The sequence below is a fragment of the Halichoerus grypus genome, chromosome 5 (genome assembly GCF_964656455.1).
Source record: "Halichoerus grypus chromosome 5, mHalGry1.hap1.1, whole genome shotgun sequence".
Taxonomy (NCBI): Eukaryota; Metazoa; Chordata; class Mammalia; order Carnivora; family Phocidae; genus Halichoerus; species Halichoerus grypus.
In genome coordinates, this window is record NC_135716.1 from 25,714,171 (window position 1) to 25,741,918 (window position 27,748).

General features: G+C 33.1%; 1 protein-coding gene across 6 annotated transcripts in view; it reads left to right on the forward strand.

Annotated features, from left to right (window-relative positions):
• The window catches only part of CSMD3 (CUB and Sushi multiple domains 3), a 1,190,044-nt gene that overhangs the window by 642,234 nt on the left and 520,062 nt on the right, over nt 1-27,748 (forward strand). For all 6 annotated transcript variants that reach the window (XM_078072078.1, XM_078072080.1, XM_078072079.1 and 3 more), the window contains one exon: nt 2,829-2,941. In XM_078072078.1, the coding sequence (XP_077928204.1) occupies nt 2,829-2,941 (113 nt within the window). The remainder of the gene's footprint in view (nt 1-2,828; nt 2,942-27,748) is intronic.

The window sequence follows — 27,748 nt, forward strand, 5'->3', positions numbered from 1 at the left end:
ACAAGTATTTAATTTGCTTGGAATTAGGCCCTCCTAGAACGTGCAAAAAATCCCAAAAGAGTAGATTTTCCTGTGTATTCCTAATATAACAGAGAGATATTACCTGTTTAAGAGAAAGAACTGCAGGCTTCCCATATTTTTCACCATCAAACCTAATCATGATCTTGATGGGATTTTAGAGCCCATTTACCCTGGCTTACTAAGTAATAAAATCTTGAATTTGAGAGAGTGGTTCATCCAGATAGTATTTCAAAAAAGCAGAGTCCTAGAAGAAAGACTTTATAATCCAGGGTCTCTTATTAGATTGTTTGTGACCACAAGACTTTTAGCTGGTCCATTTAATTCAAGAATTACCATTTGTATCCTATTCTCATCACCAAATTGTTGGAGAAATATAATTAAAAATAGAATCACCTGTCAACCTAGTTAATTCTCTCCACAAAATGTAAGAAAGAATAAAACAGTTTTAATATTGAATAAGCATTAAAACAGACTATGATGTGTGTCATAGGCTACCCACCAAGGAGATTGCAAAGAAATAAATCTCACCCTTTTGTACAGTCAGGCAGATACAGTCCATTACATGCATGTTAATTGCCCTTATCCAGAAATATTTTAAATAAACTCCTATCTTTATGATGGGCAGGAAGTTACATCATGGATCTATATGCCTAGGCTTAAATTCCCACAAAAACAGGGGGACAGGACAACATCCTCCTTGATGTTCACATTTCAAAGAAATGTCACCCAGGCCTCTAAGAAAGACATTCACGGGATGCAACATTGGCAAGAAGCTTATTTAACTTAAAAGATTTTTATATAATTGAAATAAACAGATGTCATTTATAATTTCAAGTTTTCTAAAGGAAATGCTAAAGAGAAGGGGGTTTTCTCTTCCCCTTGTGGCATCAGGGAAAATTTTAATTTAATTATCATTATTTTTCAGACTTGTATTTACCCTTACACCAGCCAAGAATGTGGAATCAAGTTCGCGAGGGAACAATTTAGCCTGTATGTGTTAGCTGTTCTTTATGAACCGATGGCAGTATAATGCTAGAGGTTTAGGGTGGTAAAAGTTCAGGACTGAAAAGGAAATAAGAGAACATAAGAAGGAGCAATTATGCAATCCTCTCCTGAAAACACTAACTTTTAATAGTTAGTGTGAGGCAGATCGTTGGCATATTTGATATGGTGTATCTGATCTGCAGCTGTAGTATTAAGCTCTCATGCCCACTTCATAATGAAATCATTTTGCTTTCTGTCATGTCTCTGAGCTTGAGCTCTCACTCTTGCCCATAAACGTGTCTCGCTGCTATAGCTCAAAAGAGTAGTACTTATGAACTCACCAATTTGAAAATTGAAAGTTCATATGCCACAAAGTTTCACTGAAAGATCTTTCCAAATGATAGGTGTGTGTGTGTGTATGTGTGTGTATACCCACAGATATACATATATCTGTATACATATTATGTCTATACATAGGACAAATATACACCTATATTGCAAAGGAGAATGTATGTACGTATATCTTTTATATTATAATAATTTTAAATTTGATTTGGCAGGAAGACAATGAATATACTTTAAAATACCATAATATAATATTTTATATTTCACGGTGTTCCTCAGTATCACATATAATCCCATAATTACCTCATAATATTTAACTGGGTTTATTTGCAATAGATTCCCATAAATTCTGTCACACTGGACACTAGTGACACAGCTATATTTAACGCAGTCTGCTGATGATATTTTACCCTTTTGGTGGCTGGATAATGAGCAAAGCATTTTGCTGCCGGGTCATTTAGAGGATACGGGCATCGGTGCTGCCCTCTGCTGGTTTAATTGTAGTGTAGCCTCCATCCAAAAACCTGCTCTCTTAAGGTGCCCATTTTATTACAGAGGGAAACTTTATACCTTCTCTCTTCACGTAATTTCCCAGCAATCCTCAGGGTTTTAGCAATAAATTACATAAACACTTAGGAATTCCCCCTTTTAAAAACCTATCTTTTTAGTATATAATTTAAACTTTCCTAACACTATGGATATTTTACTCAGCAGTGAGTCCATTTTTTTCCTCTTCCTATTCTTGACACTTTTCCCCCCAAGGTCTTATTTACTCATTTGCTTTCCTCCTTTTTATGACCCTTGGCTTTGGTTCAAGTATGTGACTGTAACATAATTAATGACAGAGGAAACATGAGGTAATTTCCCTTTTTACTGTTATAAAATTGAGCGTTACTGAATGAGATTATTAATGCATAGATTCAGTGATGCTACATCAAACTAGCAGCATGTTCTTTAAGATAAAACTATTTGCAGTAAAAAAAAAAATACATGACATATGTAGCCTGATATTAGTACTGCAAGGGGATGTACTATATTCCTTGCCATTTTATTGTTTTGCACAGTGCTTAAATATTTTTCACAATATTTCTTTAGAACAAAGTTCTGTAAAACTTGAAAAGTTAAATGAAGAGCATTCCTGGTGTTTAAAAAAATTAAAGATATTTTAGATCCTCTTTTTCTTTTCAGTTCAAAAAGAAGTATAAGATTCTCTGATAGTCTAAAATTTAGTATCTTGCCTGAGGGTTATGAAAGATCTAACCTAGTTAAACACATGAAATGGTACTTACTTAGAATAAATCTTGATCACTAAATTGTGCTGTTTGTTCTATTACATCAATGCATGGTCTTGCAAGTTTATCTGACAGTTGTTTTTTTTCTAGCCAAGAAAGTATTGAGAAACAGTTCTGTCTCATAATTTGCACTCAGAGAGTGTTTTAATAACCCACTTCTCTCTTCTCCGTCCATCTCTTTTTCAGGCTGACGGGAAGCTTTGTGCCAGACCTGATAGTGAGTGTGAGTAGCCGAATGTGGCTGCACCTTCAAACAGATGAAAGTGTCGGATCTGTTGGCTTCAAGGTTAACTACAAAGGTAATGATGAATTGCTGCTATGGGAAATATGTTATCTTAATACCACCAGAGAATACTTTTAAATTCAAGTTTAATTGCATCTGTGAAATAAAAGTTTCCCAAAACACAAGCAAGAATATATTCTAGCAAAATACTTCTCTTTTTAAATTAACTATAAATGTTGATTTCACTCTTCTTTGAATAAACATAGACCTACCCTTTTTTTCCCCCTTACACTGTGTCTATTTTGCACTCCTCATCTCTTCCCCAGTCCACTGTACTATCCCTATGTATTAGTCACTCTGGACTCGTAGCCTTTCCCAGAATAGACAATGTAATTTTATATACTTTATACAATTTGCCTGGCAAAAATAATATACTAATTATTTAATACTTAAAGTAAAGGACTTAATTCCTCCAAGAATCCAGGGTACCATTTTTTGAGGGGGTTGGAGGGATCTATCAGTTATTCTCTCAGATCAAATACATGGTTTTGGTGTTCAAATTATCAATTCCTATGTAAGTCATAGACCACAGATGTGTGAAATTGCTACTGCCCACCCAGTGTTGGTAGTGATGCAGACTGATGTTTAATTACCTGTGCACAACAAAATCTTTTGTTTTAGTTCCATTTATAAGAGACAGAGGCAAGTGTTATAAAATCGTAAATATCCTTGACATATGATGAACCGTGATTAAACTCAAATAGAGACAATGGATATATACACAGTGTACATATATATGAAAATGTACACTATATATATATGAATATATACACACTGTATATATATGCATATAGAATTCTGACTGAAAAAATAGTAAATGTTAATAAATTCAACTGAAATCTATACCTTAAGAAATGAAAATGTATAAGAAACCATCAGAACACTATGTGGCTTGATTTTATATTTCTGTTGTGGTAAAACTCATTATTCTCTATCTTCTCAATTTCAACAATAGCTGTGTAAAATTCTCTTACTTGCATAATAATAATTTTTAATCAGTTCCCTTTTCCAAACATTGGCTTGCCATGCCTTTGTATCTGGACACATGGAACTGAATGCATGGTTTTGTCAGGGAGACAGAACACAGGTATCCTGTGCTTTTAACTTGTGACTAAATTTGGTGCTATATTAATTTGAATAGTTCAGGAAATCTGTATAAATGTCAGTTAAAAAAAATAAAAAGGTTACCCTGATTATAATTTTAAATATGCCCTCCTCCATTTAAAAACCCACATCTATCCTCAGTAAATAAAACAAAATTACAACATTTAAAGAATAGTCAGCTTTTGTTGAAAGTATCTATGTTTTGATGTTTTCATTTAAAAAAAATTTTTCCACTCTAAATGGCCAAAGGAAACTGTCATCCTTATATTCCTCTTGGTTTTATTATTTTCTTCATAATAAGATGAAGATTACCTGTCAGAGAAGGTGAAGATTACCTGTCAGAGAACCTACAGTTGTTTAAACCTTAGAAACTGTATTAATCATTAATGATAATGCTTCAACAAAGAACACAGTTATAATAAAGCTCATGGACATATCACAGCAGTAGGGGAGTTCTATTGATATTCACAAAGCTCTCCACTCTGCTGCAGTTCAAGAGCTGAAGTACATGGTAAAGTAGCACAATTAAACATTATTTTGTTTTCTTTCTGCTCAGTTTTCAACTAATAATTAAAAAAAAAAAAATCCCAAGGATCTGCTATGTGCTGGCTTCTGAATGAATTGTTGAATATAGAAAGAGCCAGGTATTATCTCTCAGGGAAATCATGATATAGTGACAGAGAAAAACATACCCAACTATTCAAGCACAAATATCTACAGAGATGAGATAGTTGAAACCAACATAGGAGATTCTTAGTGAATAATGCCCTTATTCTTCTCCCTCCCTTCAATCTATTCTAATCCAAGGTCCACACTGTGAATGGTGCTCTCTAGCAACAGAGAAATTTCATATTACATTTCTGCTGTAGGTGTTTCCATACTTTTCATTGCTTAGAGATAAGGTCCACAACCTCGACTCGTCTTATCTTCCAGCTTTCTTCACCCTTTGTCTTTCTACAGTCCAATTTTATCGAATTTTCTGTAATTCTCCATCCCAGCAAATTGTTTCGTACCTCTCCTCTCTGGACATTCAGACAATTCCTTCTGGATTCCCTATTCTTGTTTTAATAGCATCACATCACTCATCCTTCAAGACAAAATTCAAATATTTCTTCTGTGAAGACTTCCTTAACTCCACTCATCACAAAATAACACTTTCTCTGTTGTATGAGACCTGTGTCAGATACATACTATATCACCAGATGGAAATATGTCATATCTCTCTCCATATTTCCATTAGCAGTCCTTTGCTATGTCATCATAAGTGATTAGTAAAGTTGAACAAATGATTTAACATGTATAGTGTGATATAATATAGGGAAAAGTATGTCCTTAAAAATTTAGTTTACCATGATTTTTTTCCTACTGTGAAAATCATATTTTTGCATTCTCCATAATTTAAAACCTGAGCTCAGAGTTGAAGCAGGGTTCATTTTGAGAAGTTTCAAATTTTGATGTGCAGATAGCTTTAGCAACTTCGCCTACTAAAAATAATTTTCATAATTACCATGCTCTCTGTTAAGTAGTGTGTTGGTTCTAAATGGAACACCTGCTAAAAAACCTTTCCAGATTTGATCTAAAGATATCTTCTTTTTGTCATCTGTAGATTTTGCATGAGATAGCATTGACTGTAAATCTCCTGTAAATTAAATATGTATTTTTTGGTGTATTTTATTTTTTTAATTTTAAAGGTAGCAACTAAATTATGTAACTAGATTTTGTTTTTAACAATATATTTTAATTCTTAAATTGTGTTTTGCTAATTGCCTATGACCATGCTTTTGAAACTCCCTTTAAAAGAAAATAAGTTTTCAAATGAAATCTCCTGTTTAGAAACCCAAAATAGAAAAAAAATTAAAAGCTGGGCTGCTCTGATGGAAGGGTTGGGAAGGAGGATTGGCATCCCCCAATGGTCAGACTGCCCCTCATTCCCTCCGACTATAGGGAAACCTTAGTGCTCCAAAAAACTCAGTTTGAAAATGACCTTTCTTTTTTTTTTTTTTTTTAAGACCATACTATTGACTGAGAGACCAAAAATGTATCTATGAATATAAAATGATATATAATTGCCTAATTAAGTTGTCATTATCTTTAGAACTTCAGCTTTAATCTTTGGAACTATCAGTGCTTTTTTCTATAGAATTTGGACAGTAACTCTCTTAAACTATAAAAAGGCAACAAATGTTACAAATCAAGAAAATAGTTCTTTATTATAAATGTAATCATTCTTACTCAATTAAAATTCATTTAATATTTATTATGTACATGAAAGTATGCTGATTACTGTGTGCAAAAGCAGAAATGAATAAAATACCACTGTACTCTTAAGAAGTTTAATGATATTCCTTACTTGTTAAAACCAGTGATGTCCATATTGGGTATAACAAATCACAGCCAACCTGCTCTGTAGGAGATTTATGAGGTTGCCCAAGTTATGATTCAAGATATGACACTAGGTGTTCCTGCTAGAAGGGAAGAATAACCTAGTTATTTATCCTGTCCCATTAGCCTTAGAAACATTAATTTTGTTTTCTTGTTTTATATTGTCATTATTTCAAATGCATATTAACCAGAAAGGAAGATAGTTTTTTCCATTGGACCTATTAGCATCCATTAACACTGCACAATTTTTTAAATGTATTTTCATCTTCATCTGAGAAAACCTAAGCAACATTAAAAGGATAATTAATAATTACCAAGAACTTTGTATATTGCAATCACTTTACCTGCATTAACTCATTATATCTCATTAGAACTCTGAGAGGTATCAATTTTAACTCAATTTAACAGATCAGAAAACCGACTAGTATGTAAGCACTATGATGATGATAAGAAGTTTGGTCTGTTTTGTTCACTGTTGTACTCTCAGTACCCAGCCCAATGCCTAACACATAATAACCACTCAATAAATATTTGTGGAATGTGTGAATGAATGGACATGAGTATCAGATCATTAACTTACTGCAGAGCCTAGATGAGACTCTAAGTTTGTTGACTTCATGATAATCTCTATTATACAATGTTACATCCTATATAGATGTTAAGTGTTCTTGAGAAGCAGAAACTTTAAAGCCTGAAGACAAGTTGAAGACCCTGATCAGTGTAAAAAAATATGAAGGCACCACAAGATTGAGTTAAACTACTGAGCTCCCATTGTCCCATCAGCTACACATAAAAAACACATATACGCAACAAAAGCTACCTGATTTCAAATGTCTGTATATTTTTATTTCCATATGGTAACTTTATATTCTTTAGAAATATTTGGTAAGAGAGCTTAAAGTCCATGGCAGAAGCATATAAAGAAAAATCTCCAGCTTTCATAGAGTTCTGAAAGTGGTATCATCTGCTGCTTTTAGAAATCAGATATCGTAATTATTTGACTGATTTTCAGTTGTGTGATGGAGTGCATTCTCAACAATATATATAGTGTTAATAGTGAGCACTTGTTGAGTCCTCATGTACTGTTTTAAACACATGCATCATCTCATTTAATCAGCAAACCTATAAGGTAGGTAATATTAGCCCTATTGTATGGGTATTGTATGGATGAAGAAATTGAGGCAGAGCAAATTAGGTAATTCGTTCAAGATCACATGGCTAGTGTGTGGCAAAATTAAGCTATGACTGTGAACTCTATGTTTTAAGACTGTTACCTTTTAGAAACTTATATTATTTCTATAAATCTTAGATTAAATTTAAATTTATTTAGATATTTAAATATTAAAATAACTCTCAACTAAAGTACATGACCAGAATTTAAAATTTTGATGAAGCCATCTGCTTTTATGGGATGACCTAAAATTTTGAAGTGGAACATTTTCATGAAAGATGATTATTTTACTTAATTATTTAGAATCATTAATTTTTATGGTTTAAAGTGAACTGACAGTCCCTTTCTTTCATTGTGGAACTGAGGAATAGAAATTCCATTATTTGTCAAATGCAAGTTTTTACTAATAAGGGCATATGCCAGAGATAAGATGGATTGATACCAAAGATTTGAAAATAAGACAATCATCAGACAAGTGTTTAACCTAAATTGAAGTTCAAATTTAATAAAAACAAACAAACAAAAAACTTATCTTCTTGAAAATGCATATTTAATGCTGGAGGTATCATTTATTTTAACCTATCAAATAATGTTTTGGGAGGTTAATTAGAACATTTCATAGATAGCTTCTGATGATATTTTAAATAATAATTTATACAGAAAAAATCTTAACCAATTCAGGCATATAGATTTTATATTTTTATGTTTATAAGAGCACATTTTTCTTCCCTTTTGCTCCCACTGTTTTCTCTCTCTTTCTCTTCTTTCTCTCTCCTTTCCTTTCTTCTTTTACCTTTATTTTGGTATACTGTACATATTACTTTCCATCTGCTTTTCATTATATCATGACTGTTTTTCCAGTCAATTTGTTTGGATAGGTGGCATTCATCTAATGACTATACAATAGCCCACAAAATGTACACAGTGTAGTTAAATATGAATCAATAGTCATTTGGGTCATTGTCTTTATCATGATATTAAAATGTTGAAATATATATTCTTGTACAAGTATCCATACATTTTTTTCTTTTTTTTTTTTTTTACTAAGGAAACATTTTGAAAATAGTATGGACATTTAAATAAGTAATGCATCTTGAATAATTATTTACTAAATTTTATATTTTCACTTTCCCAGAAGTGTAAAAAGGAGGCTTTTCCCTACAACCTAAAGTGGGATACTACTAATCTGTTAGGTGTTTGCCAACCTAATGTGTTATAAATGCAGTATTATTGAATTTAATAGCTACAAGGTTGTTGATCATTTTGTCATAGATTTATTAGCCACTTGGACTTCATCCTCTTTGAAATGTTTCAGCTTCATTCTCTTTGGAAGGCATTATTAATGGTCACGATTTATCTACTTTTCCCCTAATTCTGGGTCAACAGAGAATTATACTTTACTGTCCTCTTGAAGTGAAATGTGGCCATGTGATGACTAAAATATAAATAAGTGGCTGTAGTCACTCCCAGGCCAAAGCACTGAATTACATTGGTATTCTCTCTCAAAAGGAACAAGGAGGCAATATCTTCCAGGTAGTATGGCTACAGATTGATATTGCTTTCTTCAGTTTGTGTTCCTGAGGGAGTATGGAGCATAGAGGTCCCCACCCCACCCCATCTCCCCAACTACATAGCATAAGTAGCATGAGCATGAGGTACCTGGGTAGCTCATTGGTTAAGCCTCTGACTCTTGGTTTCCGCTCAGGTCATGATCTCAGGGTGGTGAGATCCAGCCCCTGCTTGAGTTTCTTTCTCCCTCTCCCTCTGCCCCTCCCCCGACTTGCAAACGTGTGTACTCTCTCTCTCAAATAGATAAATAAATCTTTAAAAAAAAATAAGTAGCATGAGCAAAATATAAACTTTGTTTTGTTAATCCTCTAGAATCTCTGGGTTAATTTGTTAGTCCAGCATAACCTAGTATATCCTGATGGATATACACATTAAGTTAGCCCATTCTTGCTTAGTCTTTGTACTCATAACAAGTTGTAGGCATTTGGGGCACATAAAGGGTATATCCCTTAGTTTGTTCATACACTGCAAATATTTTCTTTCAGTCTATTTTGATTCTGTGAAATTGAAATAATACCAAGTTTTTGGTTTCTTTGTTCTATCAAATTTATCATTCCTTTTATTTATGACATTTCTACTTGTATTTGTGTTGTGCATCTTTTAAATATTTAATAAATAATATATATTTATAAATATTATAAATTTAAATAATTTATAAATAATATATTAAATATAAATATATTGAATATAATATATAAATATAATATTTTATTAAAGTTCATATATATATATAACATTTCAAACTTTAATTCATCTGGAATTTATTTATGTATTTTGACTGGGTCTTTTCTTTTAGATGTAAAGACAATTTTGCCAACAATGTTATTAATTAGGACATCATTTTCCCACAGAATTGAAATGTCATGCTTATCACATAAAAGGTTTTTATATACGCCTGGATGCATTTAACTTTTTTTTTCTGCCCAAACCAGACTGCTTCAATTTCACTAGTTTTAAGGTTTTCTTTTTAAAATATTTTGTGGGAAGAGCTTCCTGCTATGATTTTTCTATTTCAGATTTCCATGACAATTCTTGTACACTTAACCTCCATCTATATTGTAAAATAATTTTGCTGAATTAGTTGTGAATTTTTATTAGGATTGCATCAATTTTATATATTGCTTTGGTCTATATTAATATAATTATGTAATGTCCTCATTAAGTCATCTTTTGTCTTCTTAGATTTAAATTTTACGGGTTTTTCTTATTTAGTGCAGTCTCTTTTTCATTCATGATAGCTTTATTTCTAACTAGTTCCTACTTTTTTGGTGGATTGCAGTAGGATTTATAACTGATTAGAAAGAACTGTTTTTTATTTTTATTATTATATTTCTATTATAAAGAGTAGTTGTTGATTTTTGTATATCTGTGTAGTGTTTAGCCATATTATTTAATGCTTATTAATTTAATTCTTTGATAATTAGGCATTTTAACCGTGGGAAGGCATTTATGAGCAAATTATAAGAAACCCCACTAATACCGTCCTAAATATGGTTTATTATTCTCACCTGACATGTCTGGAGAAGAGTAGATGCTGATGTTGGATGACTGCTTTACATTGCCATTTGAGACTCAGGTGCTTCCCTTCATTCCCTCCAGGTTCCTTAGTATATCTGTGTTTGTCCCCAAAGTAGTAACAACATTGTTGCCAGAGGTCTATTGCAGGAACAGATTGGCATTCCCAAAACTATAATAAATTATAGTGATGAGAGCTAGCATTTCTGTCCCGTTCTTCTTTGGATGAAAATGACTTTGCTATTTCAACATTGACATGATATTTGACACAGATATGTAGAAAAGAGTCTTTTTTTTTTTTTTTTTTTTACCAAATCTGCAGAGTTCCTTCTCAGTCCTATTTTATTCTGAGTTTTTATTAAGAATAGCTGATAAAGTCACTTTTCTCCATTCATTGACAATAGTGCATATTGAACTATGTCACTCCTTAAACTGTGTTCATAGGTTTCCTGATGATGGGATAAACTACTATTCCTGCATAAAATCTTTTTTTTTTTTTTTTAAAGATTTTATTTATTTATTTGACAGAGAGAGAGAGAGTTAGCGAGAGCCAGAACACAAGCGTGGGGAGTGGGAGAGGGAGAAGCGGGCTTCCCGCGGAGCAGGGAGCCCGATGTGGGGCTCGATCCCAGGACCCCGGGATCATGACCTGAGCCGAAGGCAGACGCTTAACAACTGAGCCACCCAGGCGCCCCCCTGCATAAAATCTTCTTAAGCATAGTTTCTGATCTTTTAATACACTCTCAGATTCAATTTACTAATAATTTGATTACAACTTTTGCGTTTAATCAAGTGTATGAATTAGACTATAGTTTCTTTTTATGCTAGTTTTATGATGTGGGAGTTTCACAGACTGTGTCAGGGAGTTTGTCAATGCTCTGGAAAAGTCTGAATAACGTGCGTTTGAGAGTAAGAGAGAACTTAACTATAAAATCATTTGGACATTTTTTACTTAAAGGTAAAAATATTTAGCAAATTTTAATTTTTTTCTTTGGCTATAACTCTCTTTATATCTCTTCTTGGATTAAGGTTGTTTTTATATATTGTTAAACTATTTTCTAAGTTATGAAATAGATAATAATTTCAAAATGTATTGACATTCCCTGTGTACTTTATTTTTTTTAAGAAACCCAGCTTTTTCTAGTATATATTAATTCCAAGGAGTAGATTTTTTTCCCCTCTCTCTGTCTGAATCTGTTTTTCTGCTTGCCGAGCAACCTTACATATGTTTTCCTACTAATGGAGCTACTCTAGGCTTTAACCTTATCTCTTCTGATTCTGTATAGTGCTATAGGTTTGGGCTGAACTAATCAAAATTCCCTTTAATACGGTTATCAGTCCAGGACCCAGGGCAATTGATATAGATTCTTGGTGAAAGGAAATCTCTTCTGAGATTGTAAACTCTAAGGATCATTTAACTTGTGCTAGTGGGGGCCAACTTTTGTTGCCCTATATCAATAAACTGCCAATAGAGACAAGGCAGGATCAACAAATGGAAAGAATGGAAAACAGTACTGTGGGCATAATTGAAACTCCTAACCATCTGGAGGGAACACTAGACCTTGATTTATCCAATCATATAAGACTATAAACTTCTCCTTGTTTAAGCCATGGCTAGTTCAATTTCTATCACTTATAACTAAATGAGCCCTGATTAACACACTGTCATCTCTTTGCTATTGAGTTCTTTCAACATAGAAAAAAGGGGAAGATCTATATTACAAATCAGTGCTTTCAGAATTAAATATATTTATTTATTTTCACAACATATTAGCTTGGAAAACATTATGGATGGGTCTAAGAGAGTGTCTACTCATAGAAAGTAACATTTGAATAAATAATATTCAATATGTTCTTTGCTTTTTTAGGGGAAAAGAAACAAAGAAATATTAGAGTTTTGTAATTACTTTCTACCAACAGTATGCATCCATAATGGGCAAAATTCTTCATTAATCCTAGTGTCTGTGCCTTAATGCCATTATTTATGAACTAAGTTTTGGTCCCAGTTTACTTTGTCTTCAAATCATTAGAACAATTATGAGGTTGATTGAGATGATTTGAAAGTAGTGCCAGTTCTTTGCTTTTGACATGATTAATTTGACACTGAGATATCTCTTGCTTAGCTATCACTGAAATAACTTTATGGGAATAATGGAAAAAATTGTGTAAAATATTTTTGATACTTTTTGTATTAAAGTATCAATGTACAATGTTATATTAGTTTCAGGTGTAGAACATATTGATTTGGCAATTCCGTACATTGCTCAATGTCCAAATTAAGTGTAGTCACCAGCTGTCACCGTCCATTATTACAATATTATGGACTGTATTCCCTAGGATGTACTTTTTATCTCTGTGACTTATTTATTTTATAACTGGAATTTTATACCTCTGTTTAGCCCATCCCCCCACCCACTTTCCCTCTGGCAACCAGTAGTTTGTTCTCTGTATTTAAGAGTCTGTCTGTTTTTTGTTTGTTTGTTCGTTAGTTTTGTTTGGTTTTAGATTCTACATATAAGTAAAATCATATGGTATGTGTCTTTCTCTGTCTGACTGATTTCACTTAGCATAATACCCTCTAGGTCCATCTATGTTGTCACAAATGGCAAGACCTCATCCATTCTTGTGATATATTCCACTGTGTGTGTATGTATACACATCTTTTTATTCATTCATCAATTAAGGGGCACTTGATTTGGGTTGTCTATTGTAAATAATGCTGCAATTAATGTAGGATTGCATTGTTATTTCTTGTTTTTTTGATACTAGCCATTCTGACTGGTGTGAGATGATATTTGTATCTTATTTTTTTTTTATTAGGCTCCACCTAACTTAATTTAGTTAAGCTCCACTCCCAGCGTGAAGCCCAACGCAGGGCTTGAACTCATAACCCTGAGATCGAGACCTGAACTGAGCTCAAGAGTCAGACCCTTAACTGACTGAGCCATCCAAGTGCCCCTAGTGTGAGATGATATTTCTTTGTGATTTTGATTTGCATTTTCTTGATGATTACTGATGTTGGAATATCTTCTTATGTGTCTGTTGACCTTCTGTATATCTTCTTTGGAAAAAAAATGTCTATTTAGGCCCTCTACCATTTTTTAATGGGATTGTTTTTTCTTTTTCTTTTTTCTTTTCTTTTCTTTTTTTTTTTTTTGTTTTGGTATTGAGTTATTAACCCCTTATCAAATGTATCATTTGCAAATATCTTCTCCCATTGAGTGGATTGCCTTTTTATTTTGTTGATGATTTTATTTGCTGTGCAAAACCTTTTTATTTGTGGTGTACTCCCAGTAGTTTATTTTTGCCTTGTTCCTCTTGACTTAAGAGACATATCCATAAATATGTTGCTAAGGTCAATGTCCAAGAGATTACTGCTATGTTTCCTTTTAGGAATTTTATGGTCTCAGGTCTCACATTTAGGTCTTTAATCCATTTTGAATTTATTTTTGTGTATTGTATAAGAAAGTGGTCCAATTTCATTCTTTTGCATGTAGCTGTCCAGTTTTCCGAGCACCATTTACTAGAAAAAAACAAAACCGTCCTTTCCATGTTGTATAATCTTGCCTCTTTGTCATAGATTAGTTGACCATATAAGTGTGGGTTTATTTGTGGGCTGTCTATACTGTTCCATTGATCAATGTGTCTATTTTTGTGCCAGTACCATACTGTTTTGATTACTATAGCTTTGTAATATACCTTGAAAGCTGGGTTTGTGATACCTCCAGCTTTGTTTTTTTCAAGATTGCTTTGGCTATTTGAGGTCTTTTATATAAATAGGTATAAAAAATAGAACTGAAACAACTGGATAGTCACATGCCAAAACAAAAAACCTTCAACACTTATCTTATACCATATACAAAAATTAACTTGAAATGGATTATAGACCTAAATATAAAAGCTAAAGCTATAAAACTTTTGGAAGAAAACATAGAAGTAAAACATAGTTACCTTAGTTTAGGGTTAATATTCTTAGAAGACCAAAAGCATGTTATATGTTATAGTTTAAATATTTATATCCTCACAAAATTAAATGCTAAAAGCCTAACCCCAAAATGATGGTATTTGAAGATGGGGCTTTAGGGAGGTAATTAGGTTGAGATGAGCTCATGAGGGTGAGATCTTCATAATGAGATTAGTATCCTTATAAGAAGAAGCACTGGAGAGCCTACTGCTTCTTTCTAAGCACTTGCACTGAGAAAACCCTTAGTGAGCACACAGAGAGAAGAAGGCAGCTGTCTGTAAGCCAGGATGAGACTCCTCACCAGCACCTGACTATGCTGGTATCCTAATATTGGAATCTCAATCTCGGAAATTGAAAGAAAAACATTTCTGTTGTTTAAGTCACTCAGTTTATGGTATTTTATAATAGCACCCCAAGTCAAGAAGACATTAAAGAAGAAAGTAATTGATAAATTGGACTTCATCAAAATTAAAAACATTTGGTCATCAAAGGGAACTGTTTAAAAAAATGAAATCAAACTACAGACTGGAAGGAAATACTTACAAATATATGTATGTAGAAGGAACCTGTCTCCAGAATATATAATGAATCTTAAGAATTGAGTAATAGAATAGAAGAATCCAATTTAAATTGAGTTAAAAAATTTGACCAGACATTTGACGAAAGAAGAGATACATATGGCTAAGAAGTATGACAAAAATGCTCACCATCACTGTTACTAAGGCTCTGCAAATTAAAACCATGAGGAGATACCACTCTATGCCCACTAGAATGGTGAAGATTAAAAAATACTGCCTTTCAGAAAGTGGAACAGCAGGACTTCTAGGATACACTGTTAGTAGAAAGATAAAATAATATAACCACTTTTGAAAATATTTTGCCAAGTTCCTTTTTTTTATTTAAATTCAATTAACCAACATATAGTACCTCATTAGTTTTTGATGTAGGCATTCAATGATTCATTAGTTGCGTATAACACCCAGTGCTGATCAGATCATGTGCAAGTTTCTTAAACACATGCCTAACGTACAATCCTACCATTTCACTCCTAGACATCTGTCCAGTAGAAATGAAAGCAAATGTCTGGACAAAGACTAGAACAAGAAGTATACATAACAGATTTGTTTAAAATCTCCCCAAACTGGAAACAAGCCAAATGTCCATCCATAGGTGAGTATATAGACAAAATGGGCTACATCCCCACAATGGAATACTACTTATCAATAAAAAAGCAAAAACTATTAATACATGCAACAATATGGATGAAAATCAAAATCATCATGCTCACAAAAAAAAAAAGTCAAAAAAGAAAACATACATTTTGCATGAATCTACTTATATAAAATTCTAGAAAATACTAACTAAAATTCATAGTAACAGAAGGGAGATTATTTGTTTTTTGGGTATTGAACTAAAAGGAAGGATGCTTTGCTAAGCGTGGGTGATAGATATGATTACCTTCTGGGGGTGATAGGTATATTCATTTTCTTGACTATGGTGTTGGTTTCACCGGTATACACATATGTTAAAATTCATCAAAGTGCACCTTTTACATATGTGCAGTTTATTGTTTATAAATTGTACCTTAGTGAAAGTGTAAACAAATTTCTGTGTTAAAATTATCAAGTAATGTTTCAAAATGTACACTAATGTAAGCTGTGTTATTTTTAATGGTATTATTTTGAGAGAGCTAAGAAAAAAATTATGAGTGAAATGTTTCAACAATTTTTTTCAAGTTTTATTTAAATTCTAGTTAGTTAACATACAGTATAATATTAGTTTCAGGTGTAGAATTTAGTGATTCATCACATAGATCAACAACTTATTTTTTTAAAGTTTATATAACTAATATACCATTAGTGGGATGTTCTTTGTGTAAAATCTAAGATAAATCTCTCCCTCAGAATTTCCTCCAGATTTAATCTTTATTTATTTGACAGAGAGAGACACCGCGAGAGAGGGAACACAAGCAGGGGGAGTAGGAGAGGGAGAAGCAGGCTTCCCACAGAGCAGGGAGCCCGATGCAGAGCACCATCCCAGGGATCATGATCTGAGCCAAAGGCAGCTGCTTAATGACTGAGCCACCCAGGTGCCCCTTAGATCAACAACTTTTGACAAAAAAGCAGAAACGTTTTGTTCAAAATTGTTTTAAGAATAATCTCAGAATTTATTTTTAAAGTGGTTATACTTCACAGCATTTAATTTTTTTTGAGGGTTACATCTACTACAAGCAATAGTGTCAGTGATATAGTAGAGTTTATGAAAATAAAAATTTATACCTAAACAACAAATGAAGTGCTTACAATTGCATTCATTTTTTCCATTGTTCTTTAAAATACTCTTAGGCTTGGGGCACCTGGGTGGCTCTGTCGTTAAGCGTCTGCCTTCAGCTCAGGTCATGATACCAGGGACCTGGGATCAAGCCCCGCATCAGGCTCCCTGCTCGTCGGGAAGCCTGCTTCTCCCTCTCCCACTCCCCCTGCTTGTGCTCCTGCTCTCGCTCTGTCTCTCTCTATCAAATAAATAAATCAAATCTTTAATAAATAAATAAATAAATAAATAAATAAATAAATACTCAGGCTTATGCAAAGTGGTACACAGTAAAAATTCATCATAATAAACCCCTTATTTCTCAATCCTGGCAGTACATGCCTAAGAAAATTTAACTTGTTCTTGTAAGAAACTGAGGTTTATTGAAACTGGAAGCATCCTTCTTTATCTCTAATTATATGAGCTTTTTTTTTCTTTTTTGCTCCATTTATATGAATTTTTTCATCTCTTTATTAGGATATTTCTCCAGAAGTCACCATTTGTAGGATCCAAAAATTAAGCCTTGCTGTATTTCTGATTAGAGTCAGTTAAAAAAAAGGAGTCTTCATCAAAATATATTTATTTAATGGAGAAATAATATCTGGTAAAAGAGTTAAATGTGTGTGTACATTTTTGTGTATTTAGTCGTACATTTAAACAGAGATCCTTCACAATCCATTAGTGCACCCCACAATACTGACCACAGTTCAAATGAATAGCTCAATAAATATATCAAATTGTAATCTGCAAAAGAGCTCATTGAGATTAGTGTAAAGCCAAAACACCTTTCAAAATGAAAGAATTACTATATTACTCACACTTGGTTTTCAAATTTTTAATTCTAAAAATACGTTTTAAAGCAGAAACTAACAATAATAAATAAGGATCTTTCAAGACTTTTTTTTGGAATTTATGAATCTCCTAAATCTTCCTGTGTATTTTTTAGATTTCTAGTGCTAGAAAATCAAATTAATGAAATAAAATTACATAAAGAATAGACATATCATTGTTTCATTTTACAAATATTTTCTATTTATCCATATCCTGTCTTGTAACTCAACTGAATCCAACTTAATGAGATCAAAATCATCTATAGAATATACTTAGATAATGATTTAATATTCTCTTTAAAAAGGATACTGTCAATAATAAAAAGCAATGTTTAATTATATTGAAAATAAAACTGAAGTTTCTAGTTTCTTAGGAAATAATTTGTCATATACTAACATAATATTAGTGTATTACAGGGTTATATTTCAATGTTTATACAAATAGGTTGGAGTTTAAATTTATTCATGTAAATAACTGTTTTCCTCTAGGGCATGTCATGTGCATCACTGATTCAATATTTGCTGAAAGGACAGTTTCTATAACTCTAAAACAAGGAGATTGGAAATCATCCCTGCATTTCTTTTGAGTTCTAACATTCTCTTATTTGATAAATTAAATATTGATATATTCATTGTACTGTCCAAGAAGATTATACTTGATATCCATTCACTGTAGTTAACTCATGTACAATTAATGGGATGTTCTTTGTGTAAAATTTAAGATGAATCTCTCCCTCAGAATTTACTCCAGATTTAATACTTTACTATATGGTCTGTCAACACTGAACTAGTGAGCATCCTTGTGTTTTCCCATTACTGTGTCTTTTGAGATATCTCTTCTTTTTACATCATTTTTATTTTCTTTGTTGAAACCTCATAACCTGTAAAAAGTGGTTTCTCTTTCCTAAAAAAAATTACAAAGTCACACCTATTTTGTGTGGGATTTTCATGATAACATTTCAAACTGCCTCTTAGAATAAAGGGGGCTTTTAAGCATGACTCATGAAAACTTTTATATTAGAATAAGATTTATACTTTTTGTTCTTGCTATTTATTAGCTTAAGGGATTTTTAAATTTTATTTTATATTCAATACATCAAGTTCCTTCACAAAACTGCTGCTCCTAAAATATCAAATTTGACTTTGTTTATCCCGATCTGCTATGGGAACTAAGCCCTTTGTTTCTACATCCCCAGAGAGAATGAGTGGCAGAAGAACAGTAAAAGTAATGCCAATTTTAAAATATTCATGGAGTTTCAACTATATGCCAGGCATTGTGGAGAGGACATGATACATAGCAAAAAATAAGAAACTTAGTCACTGATTTCAGTCTAGTGGGACAAAGACTGACATGACACTTAACAAAAAAATTGCAAATGTGTAAGAATGAAAAACAGAATGTGCTTTTTGAAACAAAGCACTTAATGCAGGTTTCAAGGAGAAGGAAGAGGAGGTTAACTTGGACTGAGAGTTACTAAGGCTGGAAGCTGGGCAATATGACCAGTATATGAAGATGATAAGTTCCTTTTGAGGAGCAGATAAGATTCCAGGATGTAAGATAAGAATGGACAGAGAGGGACGTGGGGAGTAGTCCTAGAAGAAGCTGGAGATGTAGGAAGAGCAGGTCAGGCTTTTGTGCAGGAGCCATGATGAATACATTTTCCCCATGGAAGCAAATAATCACCCCACCAGCTTCCAAATAAGCAGTTTTCTCTATTTTACTTTGAGGACAAGGACTGGTATTTTTTTTTTTTAATTGAATCATAGTGGCACATGGGGGGCTCAGTTGGTTAAGCATCTGCCTTCGGCTTAGGATATGATCCCAGGGTTCTGGGATCGAGCCCCCATGTAGGGCTCCCTGCTCAGCAAGGAGTCTGCTTTTCTTTTTCCCTCCACCCCTCCACTGCTTGTGCTCTTTCTCTCTCTCTCTCTCTCAAATAAATAAAATAAAATAAAAATTGAATTGTAGAACATTCCAATTGAAAGAGACTTTTGAGGTAATTGAAACAAATATACTCATTTCTTCTAATGTAAGAAAATTGAGACCCAGAAAGATTGATTTTTCTCATAGTTACTTTAGGTAGGACCTGAGCCCAAAGTGGAACCATGAACTATTGCTTCTGATAGGGTCACTTTCCATTGTCCTGCATTACTTCACACTGCATTTCTCCATAGAACCAAGATACATCTTTGGCTGCCTGATTGGCAAATACAGTTTTATGGTTGTACAAGACCTTTATCGAATAATCTATAATTATCACAATTTCTGATGAGAATAATGTGTTTTTTCCTCAATGCCAATAATCATTTAGTTTTAAATGTGGTATATTGGTGATAATTGATGATATCCACCTTAATTGGAAAATACATTGTAAATCAAAGTGAAGAATCAATGCAAGTAGAAGAAACATTGGAAACTAAGATGTCATTTCTTATCTGTTATAAGCAGAAGGTAAGATATGAGATATGTGAGGTATTTAGGTTTTCAGAACTTGATTTTTAATGATAGAGGAGAGCAAAGTTTTTCTTCATTTGATTAAATAAAACCCCAATGTTATTTTTATCTTAACTGAGAAATCATGATAGTTTTTATTCAGAATTTTGGAATAAGGCCAATCTGACTATGTGTAAAGCGGTATATATTTTTATAAATGACTTGTTTTCTAAATGTGGTATTGTATCATTTGATGGACACAATGGTAATGCTAGCCACCCCCAAACTCATTAGTTTAAACAACAATCATTTATGTTCACAACTCTGTATATATGCCGAGCATGGGCTGATGTAGGCTGAGTTTGGCTCTGTGCATCATTTTTTTTTCTGGGACCAGTGAACTAGCCCAGATATGGTCTTTTGACAAATTCAAAAGTGCATAGAATAAAAATTCAACCATACAGACATTTTTATAACTCTGCTAGCATCTTGTTTGTTAAAGTCCATTGACCAAATCAAATCGCATTGGCAAGCCCAGGTATAAGAGTCAGGTAAGTGGATTCTGCTCCCCTTCCCTCTCCACACCCCCCAAAAAGTGGGGAAGAGTGTGATGATTTTTAAATAATCTAATTTTCCACAAGGAGAGCCCTCATATTAATGAAAAGTATTGGTTGAACTACTACTGAGATCAATGTTTTAGATAGATTGATGATAGATAGATGATGTATAGATGATAGATAGATGATAGATAGATGATTGATAGATAGATGGATAGATAAATAGATAGATAGATAGATAGATCTTCTGCCCTCAAGAAGGCAGGCTAGTTTCGAATAAAATCGCATAGTCTAACTTTTGTAGTGATCTAAACAAGATGATGTAGAACTAGCCTAAGGAGATAATTTCTAAAAGGAAAAGGAAAAGAGGAAGTGAGGATTAAAGAGTTCTCTCCAAAAAAAGAAAAGAAGACACAACTTGGTGACAATAAATAAAGAAGATATAGTAAGAAAATAGAGAGAGAGATGAGAATGCTCATAGTAGTCAAAACCTGCAGTATTTTTGGCTAGGAAATATTATTTCAATGCTACTGTGTATATCCTTCTTCATTGTAAATATCAAGAATGTTTACAGAATTTAAATATTTAACTCCCACAGTATATTCATTTCATGTAAAGTTTTAACAATAACATAAGAGGGATTGGAACATCTATAAAAATTTTTAATGAGGCTTTCCATTGAAAGAAACAATAGAAATATTTTGGCAAAATATACCAAATGAAAGTTGACCAGGAGGGCATTTGCCACATTTAATAATAAGATGGTATCATTCAAGTGTTAAGAGCATGGATTTTGAGTCACCCATGATATGGTATTCAGCTCTGTTGCTTGCTCATTGGAGACATTGGGCAAGTATCTTAAGCTTTTGATGTCTCAGTTTTCTCATCTATAAATGAGAAAAATCATAGTTGTAACCTTACTGGAATGTTGTGAGAATTAATGAGAATGCATTTAAAGTCTTAACAAGCCTTATATTGTTATTATTATTTTTACATAGAATATATACTTATTATGTAGCTACATACAATTTTACATTATATTAAGATTTTATTATTTCACAATATGTGAATTATTCAAACACATTTCTATCATATTCTGGAAAGTGCAGCTTATATTTATTTAGTTTGTTTTCAAATAAATTGAATGTAGAAGAATATTTTAATGTGAACAAGTAGAATTTGAAATTAAAAACACATTACCACTTAAATTAACACCCCCTAAGATTATATACTTTTGTATAAATCTAATAAGTCTATACAATATCTATATGAGGACACACACCTTACATATTTCACAAAAATTAACTCAAAATGGATCGTAGACCTAAATGTAAAATTCAAAACTCTACAACTTCTGGAAGATAACATTAAGATAAACTCTAGATGACTTTGAGTATGGCAATGACTTTTTGGATCCAATACCAAAGACAATCCATGAAAGAAGTAATTGATAAGCTGAACTTTATTAAAATAAAAAATCTCTGCTTTGCAAAAGACAATGTGAAGAAAATGAGAAGATGAGCTAAAGAATGGTAGGAAACATTTGCAAATAATCCCACACCTGAGAAAGGACTCTTATTCAAAATATACAAAATATTCTTAAAACTCAACAATAAGAAAATGAACATCTCAATTTAAAAATAGGTAAAAGATTTGAACAGACACCTCACCAGAAAAGATATATAGAGGGAAAATAAGCATATGTAAATATGCTTCACATCATATGTGGTCAGGGAATTATAGATGAAAACAACCACTACACACCTATCAGAATGACTGAAATCCAAAACACAACACCAAATACTGGTGAGGCTGTGGGGCAACAGGAACCCTTATTAATTGTTGGTGGGGATGTGGCACAGCCACTTTGGAAGACAGTTGGCAGTTTCTTACAAAACTGAACATATTCGTATTATATAATCCAGCAATCATACTCCTTAGTATTTAACCAAATGAATTGAGAACTTATGTTCACATAAATACTGCACATGTATATTTATAGTGGCTTTATTTATAATTACCAAAGCTTGCAGCAACCAAGATGTTCTTTAATAGATGGATAAATAAATAATCTGTGATATATCTAGACAATGGAATATTATTTAGTGCTAAAAAGAAATGAGCTATCAAGCCACAAAAAGACATGGAAGAAACTTAAATGCGTATTAGTTAAGAGAAAGAAGCCAATCTAAAAAGGCAAGCTACTGTATGATTCCAGCTATATGACATTCTGGGAAGGGCAAAACTGTGGATAGAGTGAAAAGATAGGTGGCTTCCGGGAGTTAGGGACAGGTTGGGATGAATAGGAAGAATGCAGAGGATTTTTAGGGCAGTAAACCTATTCTGTATGCTACTACAATGGTGAATATATGTCATTATACACTTGTCAAGACCCACAGAAAGTGCAACACCAAGAGTGAACCCTAATGTAAATTAAAAACTTCAGAGGATGATGTGTCTGTAAATCTTTAGTTGCAACAAATATACTGTTGTGTTGCAGGATGCCTGTAGTGAGGGAGGCTGTGTGTGTGTGTGTGTGTGTGTGTGTGTGTGTGTGTGTGTGTTGGCAGAGGGTGTAAGGGAACTCTGTATTTTCTGCTCAATTTTGCTGTCAACCAAAAACTTCTCCAAAAAGTAAAAATTATTATTTTTTTAATTAAAAATTTAAAATAGAACCTAATAGTACTCCCAAGATACCTAAAATATTTGTAAAATGATAGTATTTTGTATTAATAAAAGTTTTGAAAGCTTTAAGTGGTTAATCCCACTGATCTATTTATATAGTTTTCTTATTTAGTCTACTACTCAACTTCCATGGCTGCTTTCTAGGCTAAAAAAAATAAAGGAAGGAAGGAAGGCAGGAAGACAGGCAGGCAGGAAGGAAAACACCAACCTTCTGAGGGCATCAGTAAAGGAGCATATTCTGGCCAGTGCCCTGAACTGTCATTCATATTGATTGTAGTCTTCACAACATTTCAGACTACATTAAGTTTATTTCAGAGGCAAAACTTTGACTCAAATTGACTTGCAAAACTACTCAAAATAAAAGTATTATCATTTTTCTGCTTGATATATTTCTGGTAGCAATAAGGAGATAGAATATTTTATCTCTCTTTAATTCAGTTGTGAAGCCAAGTACAGTGGTCATCAAGTTGGGGCATTTTCAAAGCAGTCCCTCAAACAGAAGAAAATGTATTTTCTTATGTTCCTTTGAAAAATAATAGATAGTTGGATTGAGTGATCTTTTTATAAATATCTTGCTTTATGCTTTTTAAAAATAATCATGTTGTCTATATGTGCTGCCAATTTTTATGGTTCATAAAAAACATCATGAACAATGAATATTAATTAAGCACCAATCACTATATGAATTTAAGATAACATTATGTGGATGTCCTGAACAGAATGAAATGACTCATACAATTATACAAATTCAACAACACATACACTGTAAAATGGAGTGTAAAATAGAAAATTACACTGGCAGCCAATATCTGTTTACATGAGGCATATATATATATATTTTTTTTTTTTTTCTGTTCATGGTTTGTGTGCTGTGAAATTATGTGGGAAATGAAATTTCATCTTCCTTCTACTTATGTAAAGAAACTGACAAAGCCTGGAAAAGTTTTCTGAATTTTTGCACATATTTAAAAAGATGTTGTGTGATCATATTTGCATGTCTTATATTTTGGGGTGTAACATCTCCCTATTTGGGTTAGGAAAAAAATGTATAACCTTCTGACAATCTGATTCTTTGAGCTTAAAAGAAGCAAATGAAAGTGGAAAAATAAAATACCAATAAATGTGCAAAGTCTGTTCACATACTAAATCATCAGATCCAAAGCCACAGTTATGTTTAGGGTCCTTTTACAGAACAGGTTGGAAGGTCAATAAAAATGTAGGATGAGATTTGAAATAAATTAAATTACATTCTTATCATCAGTCTTTACACCAGTGAATCAAATAATAATCCTTACCCAAGGGCATATTTCTCAGTCATGTTGTAGAATTAGCAGACAAAGAATTCTGAGGGAAATGTAATAAAACAATATAATGTTCATTGCTTTAAGACTGATGCATAATTTTTTTAAATTAAATGTTCACTAACATTTAAGAATATATAATAGGATTTTTGGTCAAGCTCACATTATCTCCAATCTGCTGCTTACAATGTGTTTTAAAGCAATTTTCCCATTTTGGGAGAGATCACCTTTAGATATGCAGATAGGAGGAGATCAAGGTCCAACAAAATGGAAAATTGCAAGACACCCTATAAAATTTGCCTTCTATAATGAGATTTGGAAATTTGACCTAGCCTAGATGATGAGATTTAGACAGCAACACAGCAAAAGTAAATGAAAACGAATATGTCTTTCTGAACAGTTTAAATTCTCATCAGCTAAATCATAGCCAATTTGAAGTTTCTATCTATAAGCTTATGATTTATTTTCCTAAGAAAAATAATTCGGTGACAGTAATATTCTATGATTTATATTTGGCAATTGTATAGAATGGGGATTAGAGGGAGAAAGTTAATTAAAAAAACACATTTTAATCATCCAGAAAAGAGATAAGCCCAAACCCAACATAATGGCAGTTGAGAAGACAACAGAATCTGGAGACCTTTAAAGGACAAAATTGGCCATCCCTAGAATCCAAACAGATGTTGTGAGAGCAGAGTTGAAGTAGAGGGGATAACCAAAGATAATGTCCAGCTTTCTGCTTGAGTGACTGGGTGGACAGCTGTGACATTAAGGAAATATGGTATAGGGAAGGAAGATCAGATGGGAAAGTTGAGAAATAAAATTGATTTAGGCTTGTTACATATAACTTCACTGTAAGATATCAAATTGAAACTGTTAATGTACAACTGGAACTCAAAGAGATCTGAGCTTTTTATTCAGGAACCTAGTTGTATAGTATGGGAGACTCTAGTGGGAAGATTTGAGGAACAAGTAGTTATTTTCAGCTAAAATGTGGTGATTAGAATGTATGTTAGTATGTTATAGTATAAGTTTCACAATTCAGAGATGTGTTACACATTTGAAATAGAAATGTTTGTAGATTTGGTGGCTGTTAGGTAACTGGAAACTCAACAATGAACCCAAGTGTCCCTGAGAAAATTGTAAGACCCCAAATCAAATGCATAGATGGAGAGCAATCATGAGCAGGAGTAGACATGCTGTCAGATATAAGAAGTAAATGTATAATAATGAGTTTGAATGCAAATGAACTTATATGTATGGAGTGGAGGAAAGAATCAAGAAGTATCAGTTTTCATACCTGATGGCTTCAGTTTTCTTTTAATTAGAAAATAAGGTGTGCTTAGAATGTTTACAGTAAGAGGACTAGGACGTATGGAGGGTATGTAGCCTCAAAACGCCTTGGATCCAAAAGCAAGAAAAACTGTCTTGCTTTCCTGGAAGTTCAATCTAAATTCTCCCATTGTTGTGGTGGTGGTGGTTGCTGCTGTATTTTCCTCATGTTGGCAGAAAATATGATATATGATATACCGTTATTTTAATCTAAGTTTTAAAATTAAAATATGAATTTCTCACAATCACTTATTTGCCAAAATTTTACCAATCATCTCTCAGACAAAGCTCCTACCCTAATGCATCTGTAGAAGGACACATGTGTACAATATTACAACAGTTCATGCTCAAGACTGATTTTTTTTTAATATTTTATTTATTTATTTGACAGAGAGAGACACAGTGAGAGAGGGAACACAAGCTGGGGGAGTGGGAGTGGGAGAAGCAGGCTTCCCGCTGAGCAGGGAGCCCGATGCGGGGCTCGATCCCAGGACCCTGGGATCATGACCTGAGCCGAAGGCAGATGCTTAACAACTGAGCCACCCAGGCGCCCCTCAAGACTGATTTTTATAGATGTTTTCCTCAGGAAACAGTCTATATAGACATAAAATCCTATGAGTGCATTTTATTCCTGTAAGTTTCTTGAAAATACTGTTGCCTTACTTTGCATGTTGTTTTGAAAAAATCTGGTACAAGTCTAATTCCTTTGCTTTTGTGCATTATTCCAACTTTTGGCCTGGAAGCCCTGAGGATTTTATTTTGCTTTTTTGTTTGTTTGTTTGTCTAACTGAAAGATTCATTAGAATTTTTCTCAGATGTAACTGTACAAGATCAGTTTTCTCTGGGACCCAGTACTTCCTTTCAAGTCTAGACTTGAGGCTTCTGTTGCTTGTTTGTTTGTTTGTTTGTTTGTTTTTAATTCCAGTTAGGTAACATACAGTATAATATTAGTTTCAGGTGTACAATATAGTGATTCAGCATCTCCATACAGCACCTGGTACTCATCACTACAAGAGCACCCCTTAAACCCCATCACTTATTTCACCCATTCCCCCACCCCTCTCCCCTCTGGTGACCATCAGGTTATTCCCTGTAGTTAAAAGTGTTTCTTCGTGTCAGTGTGTGTGTGTGTCTTTTTTTTTTTCCACTTTGCTCATTTGTTTCTTAAATTCCACATATGAGTGAAATCATACAGTATTTGTCTTTTTCTGACTGACTTATTTGGCTTAATACTCTCTAGCTCCATCCATGTCATGGCAAATGGTAAGATTTCATTCTTTTTTATGGCTGAGTAATATTCCATTATATATATATACATTAGATATATTCCACCTCTTCTTTCTCCATTCATCAGTAAATGGAAACTTGGGCTGTTTCTATTATTTGACTATTATAGATAATGCAGCTATAAACATTGAAGTGCATGTATCTCTTTGAATTAGTATTTTTGTATTCTTTGGGTAAGTACCTAGTAGTACAATCGCTGAATTGTAGGGTAGTTCTCTTTTTAACTTTTTGAGGAAACTTCATACTGTTTTCCAGAGTGGTAGCACCAGTTTGCATTCCGACAATAGTGCAAGAGGATTCCCCTTTCTACACATCCTCACCAATACCTGTTGTTTCTTGAATTGTTGATTTTAGCCATTCTGACAGGTGTGAGGTGATATCT